Raw genomic sequence first — 17,659 nt, 5'->3', positions numbered from 1 at the left:
TTTCTTACACTAAAACAGCATTATCATAATTTCCACAATTTCACAGTATTATTCCAACCCCATAGTGTGGAAATACATAGAAAACGCACGAAAATCACGTTTTTGACTGCACTGGGCCTTTAAATGAAAAGCAGCTATGCCAAACGTTTTTCTCGTGATTGTTTTGATAAACAAGCTTATCCACCATCTCTACGCCAGATTTGTAAATTACTTGGACTGGAAACTTGACACAGCCATTAGTTGTCAGTGAGTGAGTGACTTCTCCCACTTCACCAAGCCAGAGTTCTCGGTTTGTCACAGAAATCTGATTTCAATCAACAAGATGTTATCGCTGCTCTTATTAATTTCCAGGCCATTCTTTTTTTCTTCCTGCCTCCAGAGTTATTTTATAAAAGAAAATGCTTTCTCATCATTTCTGGGCTATTTTGAGAGACATCGACACTACCCCAAAGATTACCAAGACAATCTTGCATATTGTGTCGACTTATGAAAGCACCATTTGTCTAGTCCAGCACCACTTGAGCCTCTAACGACAGAAAATTGTGGTTGTAAAAAAAAAATACATCTTGGCTGCTGTCTGTTATTTTTCTTGCACTGGTTTCAAATCAACTCCGATAGAGTCTGTCAAAATGCATAGAGCGGTAGGTCGATCATACAGAGTGGGTGGGACTTTGCTTTTTGGGAATCTCGACCCGTAAACGGACATAGTTGGATGTTAGTTTGAATTTTGAACCTTGCCAGTGCTCGGTACTATAGTGAAATTCAGGCACCCCTGCACAAACTACTACTTGTTTCTGCATCGACAAATACTCATACTAAATGGATGTGTGTCAGCCAATTAACACAAAAAATCTATGTGTGTCAGAAAGTCGATATACTGTATTTTGCTGTGATTGGTAAACTCTACTATTGCCTGTCTACTTAGACTATGGTGAAATATCAATGCCGAATACTGGGTGCTGTGCCATTGACTCTCACCAGTGAGAACTTGCAGACTTGAACATAGAGCTTCTGGACCTCTCGTTCTGTAACTGTGGCCTCCAGCCCCACACTGTGCTTGTAGCTCTCAAGGTAAGCAGTCAACCAATCCCTCTGCAGTTCAGGACTGGGATACAGGCTGTAGTCAGTGTCACTCGTACCTTGGGGATGGATCAAACACACAGATAAATGAGAACTTGTCAAACCATAGGGTTTGATTACACATCTTAAAGGGACATTTTAGTTATAAATTAAAGTTTGTCAGTTTATCTTTTCTATTCATTTGGGGTGGAGGCATATAGATGGACAGGGGTCTCATCTTGACATTAGACTTAGAGATCTGAAAACAGACTACTTTAGAGGTCTGAAAACAATACTTTGAAAGTGTATTGTCCATTTAATGAGCTTGGTAAGTACAAGTTCAATGTTGAAAGCGAAACAAAATATTGAAATACATTTAAATAAAACAAGTTTTCTCTCTGATTCCCCATCTGTGAGAGACACCTCAGTGACAAACAACAATAGCCACTACAACTGTAAAAAACGTTATTTACTTATGTGGTTTTGCAGTTTATGCTATACCATGACAAGCAACCGCTCTCAGCTAAGGCTCCAAATAGAACCAGCTAACGTTAGCTAGCTAGCTAAGTAGCCCTTTAGCAAACTCTTTAGATCAATGCCGGAGACTGATGGTACTAACTTGTTGGCTATCAAGATTAAATTGTCTACTGAGGCCTGCTAGCTAGCTATCTAACGTTAGCTCGCTAATTCGCTATCTAGTGTCGCTAACAAGCTAGCTAGCTAGCTAATGACAACATGACCTGTTACTTGTTGTGGTGGAGTGCAAACTGCAAAACCACCTAAGTAAATGACATTTCTGTACTGGCTATTTTTGTATGGTTTGTTTGGTTTTGCATAGTGACATTGCTAATCTCTTTTTGGCATTTAACTATGCAGTTAACCCGGTCCAGGTTATGAAAATAAATCTCAAGTTCCTGCGAGATACAGATACGGAGCCTCAGAAATTAAAGAACCGGTCACGGATCAGGGGCCACTCCCTATGAATTATAAACTGAAGTAACGCACCTGCAAACTCATTGAAATGGTTGCCTATGTCGAAGGCCTGGTAGTTAAAATCAGCATACTCATAGTCAATGAATCTCACCATGCCTAAAGGAGGAGAGAGCAATGTAGGGTTAATACAGATATTTACAATGACACATACACATTAGTAAACTGTTCTGTGGCACCTCAGCAATAGATGTACAGTGCCTTCGGAAAGTATTCAGACCCCTTGACCTTTTCCACATTTTGTTATGTTACAGCCTTATTCTAAAATGGATTAAATAAAAACATTTCCTCAGCGATATACTCACAATACCCCATAATGACAAAGCGAAAACAGGTTCTTCGAAATTTTTGCTAATATACAAAAAACGTATTTACATAAGTATTCAGACCCTTTGCTATAAGATTCAAAATTGAGCTCAGGTGCATCCTGTTTCCATTGATCATCCTTGAGATGTTTCTACAACTTGATTGGAGTCCACCTGTGGTAAATTCAATTGATTGGACATGATTTGGAAAGGCACACACCTTTCTATATAAGGTTCCACAGTTGACAGTGCATGTCAGAGCAAAAACCATGCCATGAGGTCGAAGGAATTGTCCGTAGAGCTCCAAAACAGGATTGTGTCGAGAAACAGATCTGGGGAAGGGTACCAAAAAATGTCTGCAGCATTGAAGGTCCCCAAGAATACAGTGGCCTCCATCATTATTAAATGGAAGAAGTTTGGAACCCCCAAGACTCTTCCTAGAACTGGCCGCCCAGCCAAACTAAGTAATCGGGGGAGAAGGGCCTTGGTCAGGGAGGTGACCAAGAACCCGATGGTCACTCTGACAGAGCTCCAGAGTTCTCTGTGGAGATGGGAGTACCTTCCAGAAGGACAACCATCTCTGCAGTACTCCACCAATCAGGTCTTTATGATAGAGTGGCCAGACGGAAGCCACTCCTCAGTAAAAGGCACATGACAGCCTGCTTGGAGTTTGGGCACCTAAAGACTCTCAGACCATGGGAAACAAGATTCTCTGGTCTGATGAAACCAACATTGAACTCTTTGGCCTGAATGCCAAGTGTCACGTCTGGAGGAAACCAGGCACTGCTCATCACCTGGCCAATACCATCCCTACAGTGAAGCATGGTGGTGGCAGCATCATGCTGTGGGGATGTTTTTCAGCGGCAGGGACTGGGAGTCAGGATCAAGGGAAAGATGAACGGAACAAAGTACAGAGAGATCCTTGATGAAAACCTGCTCCAGAGCGCTCACTACCTCAGACGGGGGTGAAAGTTCACCATCCAACAGGACAACGACCCTAAGCACACAGCCAAGACAACGCAGGAGTGGCTTCGGGACAAGTCTCTGAATGTCCTTGAGTGGCCCAGCCAGAGCCCAGACTTGAACCCGATTTAACATCTCTGGAGAGACCTGAAAATAGCTGTGCAGCGACACTCCCCATCCAACCTGACAGAGCTTAAGAGGATCTGCAGAGAAGAATGGGAGAAACTCCCCAAATACAGGTGTGCCAAGCTTGTAGTGTCATACCCAAGAAGACTCGAGGCTGTTACCGCTGCCAAAGGTGCTTCAACAAAGTACTGAGTAAAGGGTCGCAATGCTTTTGTATATGTGATATTTCCGTTTTTTTTAATTTATAAATTAGCAAACTTTTCTAAAAAACTGTTTTTGCTTTGTCATTATGGGGTATTGTGTGCAGATTGATGAGGGAAAAAAACGATTTAATCAATTTTAGAATAAGGCTGTAACCTAACAAAATGTGGAAAAAGTAAAGAGGTCTGAATACTTTCCGAAGGCACTGTATTACCCTATCAGACCTGGATTTCAAATACTTTACCTGGGCCTGTTGGAGCTTGCCTGGCTTAATAAATCAAAGTCCCAAAACTGCCAACTCCACCCACATGGCAGACTTCAAGTATTTGAAACACAAGTCTGTACCCTATTTATGTTGCTATAATTGATAGTGTGCTCTGAAAGCTTCAATAAATAATAATGTTGGTGGTGCTTATATTTGTCGTGTTACACACTTGTACAAGTGTTCATCATTCCAAGTGTGTAATGGAAATGTTTTTCTTGCGAATCCAAACTCCCCTTGGGACACCCGGAGGGAGTGGGGTCATGGCCAGAGTCACCATTGTCCAGTGCCCCTGGAGCAATTGGGGTTAAGTGCCTTTTTCAAGGGTATAGTGACAGTTTTTTCAATTTGTCGGCTCTGAGATTTGAACCAGCAACCTTTTTAGCCTAACCTCGAGGCTACCTACCGCACTATTGTCAATGGCCAAAAGTCAGTGCTAAAATTCCTCAATTAGATACAATGAAATGATTTTCCATTTTACTCCATATTATGTTCCAATATCATCTTTTAGTTTGTGCTTTACTGTTACAACTACAAAGTCCCTGACAAGATTCAGAGAAACAGGAATCATTTCTTAATCATAATCGCCATACATGCATCATAACAACGCCACAAGTTTGAAATGACATTAGGACATTATTAAAAGAGGATTAAGAGAATAGGGTATAGGTTTAGTATGCATAGCAAAATAAAGGAAAGCTGTGGGATAGATCGTGACCGTTTTGTGAACCACATTTTGTCAAAGTTTTAAAGTGGAACATGTCCTACAATCAGACCATTTTACGAAAATAAGTGAAATCGAAGGGACATCAGAGTTATTGAGTCTAAAATATGGCAATCTTGTATTCTTACCGACACTGATGGTCTATTGCACCAGATTGGCAGAACAAATATCTTTTTAACTACAAAATTAACTCGCTTGGATCACTTTTAATGTCAGTGTTGCAACTTAAATTCCAGGCACTAAGACCCATCATACACCCTCACCCACCCTCTTTGTTGTCGTAGATTATATTTTTAGTCAGGAGGTCGTTGTGACACAGCACGGTCGGCGAGCCGATCTGAGAGAGGTGTCTTTTCAGCGTCTCCATTTCATCTGACAGGGTTTCGATGCTCGGGATCTCTTGCAGCAGTTTGGAACTATGTGGACAAAAAATCAATAAAATAACAGTTAGGCATTGTAGGCACTGAAAGTATTATCACATTCAAATGTGTTTTATGCTATTACACATGCTGTGTTTACACAGATGAAGGAAGGTATGTTGTACAGTTGAAGTCGGAAGTTTACATACACCTTAGCCAAAAACATTTAAACTCTGTTTTTCACAATTCCTGACATTTAATCGTAGTAAAAATTCCCTGTCTTAGGTCAGTTAGGAACAACACTTTATTTTAAGAATGTGAAATGTCAGAATAATAGTAGAGAGAATGATTTATTTCAGCTTTTATTTATTTCATCACATTCCCAGTGGGTCAGAAGTTTACATACACTCAATTAGTATTTGGTAGCATTGCCTTTAAATTGTTTAACTTGGTTCTAACGTTTCAGGTAGCCTTCCACAAGCTTCCCACAATAAGTTGGGTGAATTTTGGCCCATTCCTCCTGACAGAGCTGGTGTAACTGAGTCATGTTTGTAGGCCTCCTTGCTCGCACACGCTTTTTCAGTTCTGCCCACACATTTTCTATAGGACTGAGGTCAGGGCTTTGTGATGGCCACTCCAATACCTTGACTTTGTTGTCCTTAAGCCATTTTGCCACAACTTTGGAAGTATGCTTGGGGTTATTGTCCATTTGGAAGACCCATTTGCGACCAAGCTTTAACTTCCTGACTGATGTCTTGAGATGTTGCTTCAATATATCCACATAATTTTCCTTCCTCATGATGCCATCTATTTTGTGAAGTGCACCAGACCCTCCTGCAGCAAAGCATCCCCACAGCATGATGCTGCCACCCCCGTGCTTCACGGTTGGGATGGTGTTCTTCGGCTTGCAAGCGGCCCCCTTTTTCCTCCAAACATAACGATGGTCATTATGGCCAAACAGTTCTATTTTTCTTTCATCAGACCAGAGGACATTTCTCCAAAAAGTACGATCTTTGTCCCCATGTGCATTTGCAAACCGTAGTCTGGCTTTTTTATGGCGGTTTTGGAGCAGTGGCTTCTTCCTTGCTGAGCGGCCGTTCAGGTATGTCAATATAGGATTCGTTTTACTGTGGATGTAGATACTTCTGTACCTGTTTTCTCCAGCATCTTCACAAGGTCCTTTGCTGTTGTTCTGGGATTGATTTACACATTTTGCACCAAAATACGTTAATCTCTAGGAGACATAACACGTCTCCTTCCTGAGTGGTATGACAGCTGCGTGGTCCCATGGTGTTTATACTTGCGTACTATTGTTTGTACAGATGAACGTGGTACCTTCAGGCGTTTGGAAATTGCTCCCAATGAGGAACGAGACTTGTGGAGGTCTACATTTATTTTCTGAGGTCTTGGCTGATTTATTTTGATTTTCCCATGATGTCAAGCAAAGAGGCACTGAGTTTGAAGGTAGGACTTGAAATACATTCACAGGTACACCTCCAATTGACTCAAATTATGTCAATTAGCATATCAGAAGCTTCTAAAGCCATGACATCATTTTCTGGAATTTTCCAAGCTGTTTAAAGGCACAGTCAACTTAGTGTATGTAAACTTCTGACCCACTGGAATTGTGATGCAGTGAATTATAAGTGAAATAATCTGTCTGTAAACAATTGTTGGAAAAATGACTTGTGTCATGCACAAAGTAGATGTCCTAACTGACTTGCCAAAACTATAGTTTGTTAACAATTTGTGGAGTGGTTGAAAAACGAGTTTTAATTACTCCAACCTAAGTGTATGTAAACTTCCGACTTCAACTGTATATTATAATGTACTAAAGATGCATGTGCTGCAGCCTTTCTTGTCACCGGCTATTTTAATTCTGCGTCATTAATACACGTGATGCCAAACCTCCATCAACACACCTCCTTCGCCACTAGGGGCGATAAAGTCCTAGACCACTGTTGCTCCACCCACAAGGAAGCATACAAGGCCCTCCTCCCTCATCCGCCATTAGGCAAATCAGATCATGTGTCCGTATTCCTGCTTTCCTGTTTACAATCAGAAGCTCAAACAGGAAGTACCCGTGACTCGCTCCATTGAGAAATGTCATCAAAATCAGAGATTATGCTACAGGACTGCTTTGCTAGCGCTGATTGGAATATGTTCAGAGACTCCGCCGATAACATTGACGAGCTAACCACCTCCGTCACTGGCTTCATAAGGAAATGCATCAGCGACATTGTCCACACAGTGAAGGTTCGCTGTTTCCCCAATCAAAAGCCCTGCATTAACACGGGTTTGGTGCTAAGATAAAGGACAGGGCTACCGCACACAGGGCTACCGCACACAGGGCTACCGCACACAGGGCTACCGCAGACACCCTGAGGCTACAGCTGAGGACAGGAACAAGTACAAGAAGTCACTCTACGACCTCTGCAGAGTCATCAAACGAGGAAAAGGACAATATAGGAATACGGTGGAATCATATTACACAGGCTCCGACGCCCGCCACATTTGGCAGGGGATACAGTCCATTACGGATTTCAAAGAATGACCCAGCCATGATCTGCCCAACGATGCCTCTCTTCCAGACGAACTCAATGCATTTTATGCATGCTTCGACAATAACAACACCGTACTGTGCGTGAGGGCCCCCACCGACCCAGAGGACTGGGTGATCTCACTGTCTGTGGCCGACGTGAGTAAGGTCTTTATCAGGTCAACACTCACAAGGCCGCTGGACCGGACGGTTTTCCAGGGCACGTTCTCAGAGCATGTGCAGATCAGCTGGACTGAACACCTCCATCTGCAACTGGATCCTGGACTTCCTGACGGGCCGCCCCCAGGTGGTGAAGGTAGGAAACAACATCTCCACTTCGCTGATCCTCAACACTGGGGCTCCACAAGGGTACGTGCTCAGCCCCCTCCTGTACTCCCTGTTCACCCATGACTGCGTGGCCAAGCACGCCTCCAACTCAATCATCAAGTTTGCAGATGACACAACAGTAGTAGGCTTGATTACCAATGACGATGAGACCGCCTACAGGAAAGAGGTGAGTGCTCTGGGAGTGTGGTGCCAGGAAAATAACCTCTCACTCAACGTCAACAAAACAAAGGAGATGATCGTGGACTTCAGGAAACAGCAGAGGGTGCACCCCCCTATCCACATCGACGGGACCGCAGTGGAGAAGGTGGAAAGCTTCAAGTTCCTTGGCGTACACATCACCGACAAACTGAAATGGTCCACCCACGCAGACAATGTGGTGAAGAAGGCACAACAGAGCCTCTTCAACCTCAGGAGGCTGAAGAAATTTGGCTTGGCACCTAAAACCCTCACAAACTTTTACAGATGCACAATTGAGAGCTTCCTGTCGGGCTGCATCACCACCTGGTACAGCAACTGCCCCACCCGCAACTGCAGGGCTCTCCAGAGGGTGGTGCGATCTGCCGAACGCATTACGGGGGCAAACTAACCGCCCTCCAAGACACATACAGCACCCGATGTCACAGGAAGGCCAAAAAGATCATCAAGGACATCAACCACCCGAGCCACTGCCTGTTCACCCCGCTATGATCAAAAAGCGAGGTCAGTACGAGAGAATGAAAAACACCTTCTATCTCAAGGCCATCAGACTGTTAAACAGCCATCACTAGCACATTAGAGTCTGCTGCTGCCTATTGAAATCACTGGCCACTTTAAGAAATGGAACACTAGTCACTTTAATAATGTTTACATATCTTGCACTACTCATCTCATATGTATTCTATTCTATAATATTCTACTGTATCTTAGTCCATGCCGCTCTGTCATTGCTTGTCCATATATGTAAATATTCTTAAATTCCATTCCTTACTAGTTTTGTGTGTATTTGGTACATGTTGTGAAATTGTTAGATATTACTTGTTAGATATTACTGCACTGTCGGAGCTAGAAGCACAAGCATTCCGCTACACCCGCTATAACATCTGCTAAACACGTGTATGTGACAAATACAATTTTATTTTATTTGCATTGTTGGGTTTGGAGCTTGCAAGAAAGGCATTTCACTGTACTTGTTCATGTGACATTAAAATGTAAAACTTGAAACAGTAAACAGTATTTAGTACACATGCAGGGCTCAGTGCCTTCAAGGGACTCAACCACTGACTAAATACTGAAATCTATAAGAAACCATTCTATATTAGACTCATTTCCATGTTTCACGTTGCTTGCATCAATCACATCAAGTCCATGTTGGCCATTAATCAATAAGTAGTCTTACAGAGAAAATAACTGTTCTCTGTACACAGTACAAACACAGATACAAATAAAGTCCATTACTTCCTGCGCCTGCAAAGACTTGAAGAAAGACTAGAAGAGGAAAACGTCTGGCCCGGTCTTTTATTCTATCAGGGGGAGAATTACTTAATGCAGTAGTTCACCAACCTGTAGATGCATTCTCCAGGCCTGCATGAGTTTACAGCAAAACAAGTTGTTTATGACACTAGACAGCACAACATATCATCCGGAGAGGTTACATGCCTTCACAATGTCTTGTTTTTCTTTCTTGGAATAGCTCTATCAATCAACAAAGGGCTTATTTTCACGGACGGCACTCGAATATGCACCTGGGAAACGCTGTGTAATCATTGTGCCGTTAGAATGATTTTTTTGTCTCCTTTCAATCGCCAAAGAAAAAAAATCAAAGACAGTAATTTAAACACTATTATACCTATTTATGCAAGGGGACAAACAGTTGTGGTGCTACTATACACAGTTGTCGACATTATTTAGTTGGGTCTGTTAGGAACGTACAATAAAAGCAGAGACGTAGGCCATTGTTTACAGTCACGACAGAGCTCTTTTCCCCTCCTACAGACCCTCCACTACTTTCTCAGCCCCACAATCATTCATTTGGATGGAAGATTATCTCATTCTGCTCCGTTTAATAATTTTTAATTCTAGTTGTGAATGGACACTTTGCTCATCACTCATAAAGGCTTTGGGCCCTATTCAGTCAAAACTGTTATCTGTATTTATGGGATATAGCCTACACTTGTTCTTACAACGTGTTACTTTCCCAGAAACTCTTCAAAAAATAGCCTAGTATAGTATAAATAGTTGTATGATATTAGTATTTCATTCATATATTAGCTCTTGATAGGCAATTTATTTGTAACTCAATATCATCAATATTCATTAAAATATGTAATATTAAATGTGGTTTACAAATTCCATATCTCTTTAATAAATGCAAACTCATTTTTTATTCTATTTGCAGAATAACAGTATATAAGAAAACAAATGTTTGTTTAAAGGCACAATCCATGGTCAAACAAACATGATTAATTCCTATCAATTATTCTATCTTGAAAATAAATTCAAACTACAAAAATGAGTTCCCAAACATTTTACATCGCAACACCACTCTGCTATCTGAACTTTCTCCCCCTTCTCTTGCCCAACTCCTCTGCCTTTCAGATGCAGGCGGTCGTGAAGTATGTTGCTCGCCTCCCGGCTCCCACTCCTCTCATGTCTCTCAGTGAAGTTTCTAGAGAGCTAGCTATAGTAATTGGAGGAATTTCCTCTTCTGGTGGCTCGTTATCAATGCGCCTTATTTACATCTGATTACCAGCTCCAGTGGAGCAGCAGTGATTATGGCAGTATTGTGTGGTTTGTGTTGAGTGTTAAATGGGAGAATTAGCAGGAGGGCTTTGAGCAGAGCAGGAGGCTGCTCTCTCCGGCTTCGGCACTCTCCTCGGAACTGTAGTGCAGCTGCGTCTCTCCTTTCCTGCTTTTCTCTCCTCTCATGTTCTCTCCTGTCCTGCTCTGTCCTCTGCTCCTCTCCTGTTCTGCCCTCTTCCCCCCTCTCCTCAACACCACAGATGTATCTCCTCTCCTGTTCTCTCCTTCCTCTCCTCTGCCTCCCACCCCAGCGGGTGACTGTCTGACTCTGACTGAGGAGCTCTTCTGCAGGTGCAGCCTCTTCCTGCTCCCCCTCTCCCCTGTTTCCTCGGAAGACACTCTTTCACAAGCACTTTTACATTCCCCAAGTACAAAAGTGTCTCTGTTGCTTTTGTGTGTTGTCAGGTTCTCACCCTCTCACTCTGTGGCTCCATTTATCACATAGAAAACCACATACAAACACAAATTCAAAGCAATAATTTGAAGTTTATATTTTATGGATGATTGACCTGTAAAAGCCAACATATTTGAAGAATTCCTTGTATAAGTGGAACACCTTACAATGAGTGTGATGTGATAAATATAAACTAATTTGAACTGCACAGAAATCACCCCTCTTTGAGTATGACATACACTATATATACAAAAGTATGTGGACACCCCTTCAAATGAGTGGATTCAGCTCAGTGACTTTCAACGTGCACCGTCATATGATTCCACCTTTCCAACTAGTCAGTTTGTCAAATTTCTGCCCTGCTAGAAATTTGCTGTTATTGTGAAGTGAAAACGTCTATAGTAGCAACAACGGCTCAGCCTCAAAGTAATAAGCCACACAACATCACAGACAGGGACCGCCGAGTGCTGAAGCGCGTAGCGCGTAAAAATCATTGTCTGTCCTCGGTTGCAACACTCACTACCGAGTTCCAAACTGCCTCTGGGAGCAATGTCAGCACAATAACTGTTTGTCGGGAGCTTCATGAAATGGGTTTCCATGGCTGAACAGCCGCACACAAGCCTAAGATCACCATGCGCAATGCCAAGCTTCGGCTGGAGTGGTGTAAAGCTCGCCGCCATTGGATTCTGGAGCAGTGGAAACGCGTTCTCTGGAATGATAAATCACTCTTCACCATCTGGCAGTCCGATGGACGAATCTGGGTTTGACGGCTGCCAGAACGCTACCTGCCCCAATGCATAGTGCCAACTGTAAAGTTTGGTGGAGGAATAATGGTCTAGGGATGTTTTTCATGGTTCGGGCTAGGCCCCTTAGTTCCAGTGAAGGGAAATCTTAATGCTACAGCATACAATTACATTCTAGATGATTTTGTGCTTCCAACTTTGTGGCAAAAGTTTGGGGAAGGCCCGTTCCTATTTCAGCATGACAATGCCCCCGTGCACAAAGCGAGGTCCATACAGAAATGGTTTGTCGAGATTGGTGTGGAAGAACTTGACTGGCCTGCACAGAGCCCTGACCTCTACCCCATTGAACACCTTTGTGATGAATTGGAATGCCAACTGCGAGCCAGGCCTAATCGGCCAACATCACTGCCTGACCTCACTAATGCTCTTGTGGCTGAATGGAAGCAAGTCCCCGCAGCAATGTTCCAACATCTAATGGAAAGCCTTCCCAGAAGAGTGGAGGCTATTATAGCAGCAAAGGAGGGACCAACTCCATATTACTGCCCATGATTTTGGAATGAGATGTTCGACAAGCAGGTGTCCACATACTTTTGGTCAAGTAGTGTATAAACATACATTTAAATATTGATTTAGACATCCAAACAGTGGAGGCTGCTGAGGGGAGGACGGCTCATAATAATGGCTGGAATGGAGCAAATGGAATGGCATCAAACACGTTTCTGATGTATTTGATACCATTCCACCTATTCCGCTCCAGCCATTTCCACAAGCCCGTTCTCCCCAATTAAGGTGCCACCAACCTCCTGTGCATCCAAATGTCTGGAGACAATGCTCAACCTTTTAGTGGAGCCTTTCTGCACCACTGAAATGTTTCCTAAGTCTAATCTATTTGTTCTCTCTTTGATACTTTTTTGTCATATGAATTTCATTTTGAGACAACTGTGGATCAAGTTATCCAGCTTTAGAAATGTATCACAATATAGCCCCATCTATTGGACTTCCGAATGCGGTGCATCTGTGGTAAAAGCTGGTGTACACTACAAAATGAAGAATGCCCTTTCTATAATGAAATTGCCTACAGGTTAGCAATTTCCTATACATACTTGGCTTTAACATAATCTTAGTTACTTCTAAGATTCATGAAAATTGTATGCTTATACTTCAATTATCATATCATAAATACCACTCCCTGTGTCATGATGTCACATATGTCTAATAAAAAGCATGAGCTGGCGCACACCCAGAGAACATTATTTAGTGTAGAGGTGCTGACTAACAGGGAATAAACTGTAAGCTATAAAAAAAAATAAAGAGAGTTGCACACTCTATGTATAAACTCCCAGTCATTTATTGGGTAAACCACCAACGTTTCGGTATCACTGTGCCTTCTTCAGGGTAATGTCATGAATGCTTGAACCAGGTTATGTAGACAAACAGTGCAATTAGTGCAACCAATGACAATAGTGAGGGGGTGTGTCATAATTATTAGGTTGATGAGAATGAATTGAGTGAAACTGTTACAAGACAATAGTTTACAGCATGTTGAACATATTAGGCTTATGTTATCATATGGCAACATAATTAGATATTGTACATAATATTAGCATCATCATACATTATTGTTTAATTTAATTTAATATACAGTACCAGTCAAAAGTTTGGACAAACCTACACATTCCAGGATTATTCTTTATTTGTACTATTTTCTACATTGAATAATAATAGTGAAGACATCAAAACTATGAAATAACATATATGGAATCATGTAGTAACCAAAAAAGTGTTAAACAAATCAAAATATATGTTATATTTGAGATTCTTCAAATAGCCACCCTTTGCCTTGATGACAGCTTTGCACACTCTTGGCATTCTCTCAACCAGCTTCATGAGGTAGTCACCTGGAATGCATTTCATTTAACAGGTGTGCCTTCTTAAAAGTGAATTTCTTAATGCATTTGAGCCAATCAGTTGTTTTGTGACAAGGTAGGGGGGGTATACAGAAGATAGCCCTATTTGGTAAAAGATCAAGTGCATATTATGGCAAGAACAGCTCAAACAAGCATTACTTTAAGACATGAAGGTCAGTCAATCAGGAACATTTCAAGAACTTTTAAAGTTTCTTCAAGTGCAGTCGCAAAAACCATCAAGCGCTATGATGAAACTGGCTCTCATGAGGACCACAACAGGAATGGAAGGACCCAGAGTTACTTCCGCTGCAGAGGATAAGTTCATTAGAGTTACCAGCCTCAGAAATTGCAGCCCAAATAAATGCTTCACAGGGTTCAAGTAACAGACACATCTCAACATCAACTGTTCAGAGGAGACTGCGTGAATCAGGCCTTCATGGTCAAATTGCTGCAAAGAAACCACTACTAAAGGACACCAAAAAGAAGAGACCTGCTTGGGCCAAGAAACACGAGCAATGGACATTAGACCGGTGGAAATGTGTCCTTTTGGTCTGGAGTCCAAATTGGAGAGTTTTGGTTCCAAACGCTGTGTCTTTGTGAGACGTGGTGTGGGTGAACGGATGATCTCTGCATGTGTAGTTCCCACCGTAAAGCGTGGAGGAGGAGGTGTTATGGTGTGGGGGTGCTTTGCTTGTGGGAAACTTAACCAGCATGGCTACCACAGCATTCTACAGTGATACGCCATCCCATCTGGTTTGGGCTTAGTGGGACTATCATTTGTTTTTCAACAGGACAATGACCCAACACACCTCTAGGCTGTGTAAGGGCTATTTTACTAAGAAGGAGAGTGCTGGAGTGCTGCATCAGATGACCTGGCCTCCACAATCCCCTGACCTCAAACCAATTGAGATGGTTTGGGATGAGTCGGACCGCAGAGTGAAGGAAAAGCAGCCAACAAGTGCTCAGCATATGTGGGAACTCCTTCAAGACTGTTGGAAAAGCATTCCAGGTGAAGCTGGTTGAAAGAATGCCAAGAATGTGCAAAGCTGTCATCAAGGCAAAGGGTGGCTATTTGAAGAATCTCATATATAAAATATATTTTGATTCGTTAAAAAAAAATGTGTTTACTACATGATTCCATATGTGTTATTTCATATTTTTGATGTCTTTGAATGTAAAACATTGTAAAAATAAAGAAAAACCCTTGAATGAGTAGGTGTGTCCAAACTTTTGACTGGTAGTGTATATATTTAATTGTTTCAATTACATTTCATTTTTGTTACATGTAATCTTTTGGTTCAACCATAATGCATAATAAGCATCATCAACAAGGGGAACATATTGGGTGTATGCTGATAAGCTGTAGAAAGAATATATTCATATATCAGACTTGTTCATAAAAAACGACAATTATTCATAAGAAGGGCTTGAGATCAAAGTCAATATTCAGACCATTAGGGGTCAATGTTTTTAGATAGGAGAGCCAGTAAGCCTCCCTCTGTAGTGGTAGGGTCTTGATGTTACCTCCTCTCCTTGGTAGAATTACATGCTCAATACCTGTGTATTTGAGGGAGGACATAGGATGGTTAGCTCCAACAAAGTGAGCTGCTACTGGATAGTGTTCTTACATCTGATTGAGCTTTGGTATTCAGCTATGCGTTGTTTTAATTGTCTTTTCATTTGTCCTACGTTGGCTTTCCCACATGAACAGGTGATGAGATAGATTACTCCCTTTGTCTTGCATGAGATGATACCCCTAACAGGAATTTTTCGACCTGTATGTGGGTGTCTGAAGAAGGATATTTTTGTAGTGCTATTGCACTCTTCGTATGAGCCACATTTGTAGTTGAGCCGACTAGGTGAAAAATCTGTCGATGTGCCCTTGAGCAAGGCACTTAACCCTAATTGCTCCTGTAAGTCGCTCTGGATAAGAGCGTCTGCTAAATGACTAAAATGTAAAATGTAATGTAAAATGTAGTTCCCATTTGGAATGGGTGTCAAGAGTGTCTGAGTGGGCAGGTCAGATCTCATTGAGCTATCGCCAATATTGTGGCCATGCTTGTAGACCACCAGTAACTATGACACACCCCTTACTATTGTCATTGGTTGCACTAATTACACTGTTTGTCTACATAACCTGGTTAAATTATTCATGACATTACCCTGAAGAAGGCACAGTGATGCCGAAATGTTGGTGGTTTACCAAATAGATTACTGGGAGTTTATATATAGCGTGTGAGACTCTTTATTTATTTTTAGATCATGTATATGTGACAACACTTTAAAATAGAACTATATGGGATGTTACACACAAAAAGTTAGTTGTCTGTGTCCTGTCATAGCAATGTTAAAAAGACTACTAGAGACATTCTGACTCCATCTCATACAGTTGAAGTCGGAAGTTTACATACACTTAGGTTGGAGTCATTAAACTTGTTTTTCAACCACTCCACACATTTCTTGTTAACAAACTATAGTTTTGGCAAGTAGGTTAGGACATCTACTTTGTGCATGACACAAGTAATTTTTCCAACAATTGTTTACAGACAGATTATTTCACTTATAATTCACTGTATCACAATTCCAGTGGTCAGAAGTTTACATATACTAAGTTGACTGTGCCTTTAAACAGCTTGGAAAATTCTATAAAATGATGTCATGGCTTTAGAAGCTTCTGACAAGCTAATTTTACATCATTTGAGTCAATTGGAGGTGTACCTGTGGATGTATTTCAACGCCTACCTTCAAACTCAGTGCCTCTTTGCTTGACATCATGGGAAAATCAAAAGAAATCAGCAAAGACCTCAGAATTTTTTTTTGTAGACCGCCAGAAGTCTGGTTCATCCTTGGGATCAATTTCCAAACGCCTGAAGGTACCACGTTAATCTGTACAAACAATAGTACGCAAGTATAAACACCATGGGACCACACAGCCATCATACCGCTCAGGAAGGAGACGCGTTCTGTCTCCTAGAGATGACTGTCTCCTGTCTCCTAGTCCCATGTAGCTCAGTTGGTAGAGTATGGCGCTTGCAACGCCAGCGTTGTGGGTTCGTATCCCACGGGGGGCCAGTATGAAAATGTATGCACTCACTAACTGTAAGTTGCTCTGGATAAGAGTGTCTGCAAAATGACTAAAATGTAAATGTAAAAAAATTAACGTACTTTGGTGCAAAAAGTGCAAATCAATCCCAGAACAACAGCAAAGGACCTTGTGAAGATGCTGGAGAAAACAGGTACAAAAGTATCTATATCCACAGTAAAACGAGTCCTATATCGACATAACCTAAAAGGCCTCTCAGCAAGGAAGAAGCCACTGCTCCAAAACCGCCATAAAAAAGCCAGAGTATGGTTTGCAACTGCACATGGGGACAAAGATTGTACATTTTGGAGAAATGTCCTCTGGTCTGATGAAACAAAAATAGAACTGTTTGGCCATAATGACCATCGTTATGTTTGGAGGAAAAAGGGGAAGGCTTGCAAGCCGAAGAACACCATCCCAACCATGAAGCACGGGGGTGGCAGCATCATGCTGTGGGGGTGCTTTGCTGTAGGAGGGATTGGTGCACTTCACAAAATAGATGGCATCATGAGGAAGGAAAACTATGTGGATATATTGAAGAAACATCTCAAGACATCAGTCAGGAAGTTAAAGCTTGGTCGCAAATGGGTCTTCCAAATGGACAATAACCCCAAGCATACTTCCAAAGTTGTGGCAAAATGGCTTAAGGACAACAAAGTCAAGGTATTGGAGTGGCCATCACAAAGCCCTGACCTCAGTCCTATAGAAAATGTGTGGGCAGAACTGAAAAAGCGTGTGCGAGCAAGGAGGCCTACAAACCTGACTCAGTTACACCAGCTCTGTCAGGAGGAATGGGCCAAAATTCACCCAACTTATTGTGGGAAGCTTGTGGAAGGCTACCTGAAACATTTGACTCAAGTGAAACAATTTAAAGGCAAT

The 17,659-nt window shown here is 41.9% G+C and overlaps 1 protein-coding gene across 2 annotated transcripts in view; it reads right to left on the bottom strand.

The window, feature by feature from the left end:
- LOC311134983 (ethanolamine kinase 1) overlaps nt 1-17,659 on the bottom strand; it is a 62,892-nt gene that overhangs the window by 15,977 nt on the left and 29,256 nt on the right. For both annotated transcript variants that reach the window (XM_084168775.1, XM_084168774.1), the window contains exons 4-6: nt 4,898-5,046; nt 2,065-2,148; nt 979-1,139 (exon numbers count right to left, since the gene is read on the bottom strand). In XM_084168775.1, the coding sequence (XP_084024901.1) occupies nt 979-1,139; nt 2,065-2,148; nt 4,898-5,046 (394 nt within the window). The remainder of the gene's footprint in view (nt 1-978; nt 1,140-2,064; nt 2,149-4,897; nt 5,047-17,659) is intronic.

Source organism: Coregonus lavaretus (genome assembly GCF_964263955.1).
Source record: "Coregonus lavaretus genome assembly, chromosome: 9".
NCBI lineage: Eukaryota > Metazoa > Chordata > Actinopteri > Salmoniformes > Salmonidae > Coregonus > Coregonus lavaretus.
This window is presented reverse-complemented; position numbering and strand designations above follow the sequence as displayed.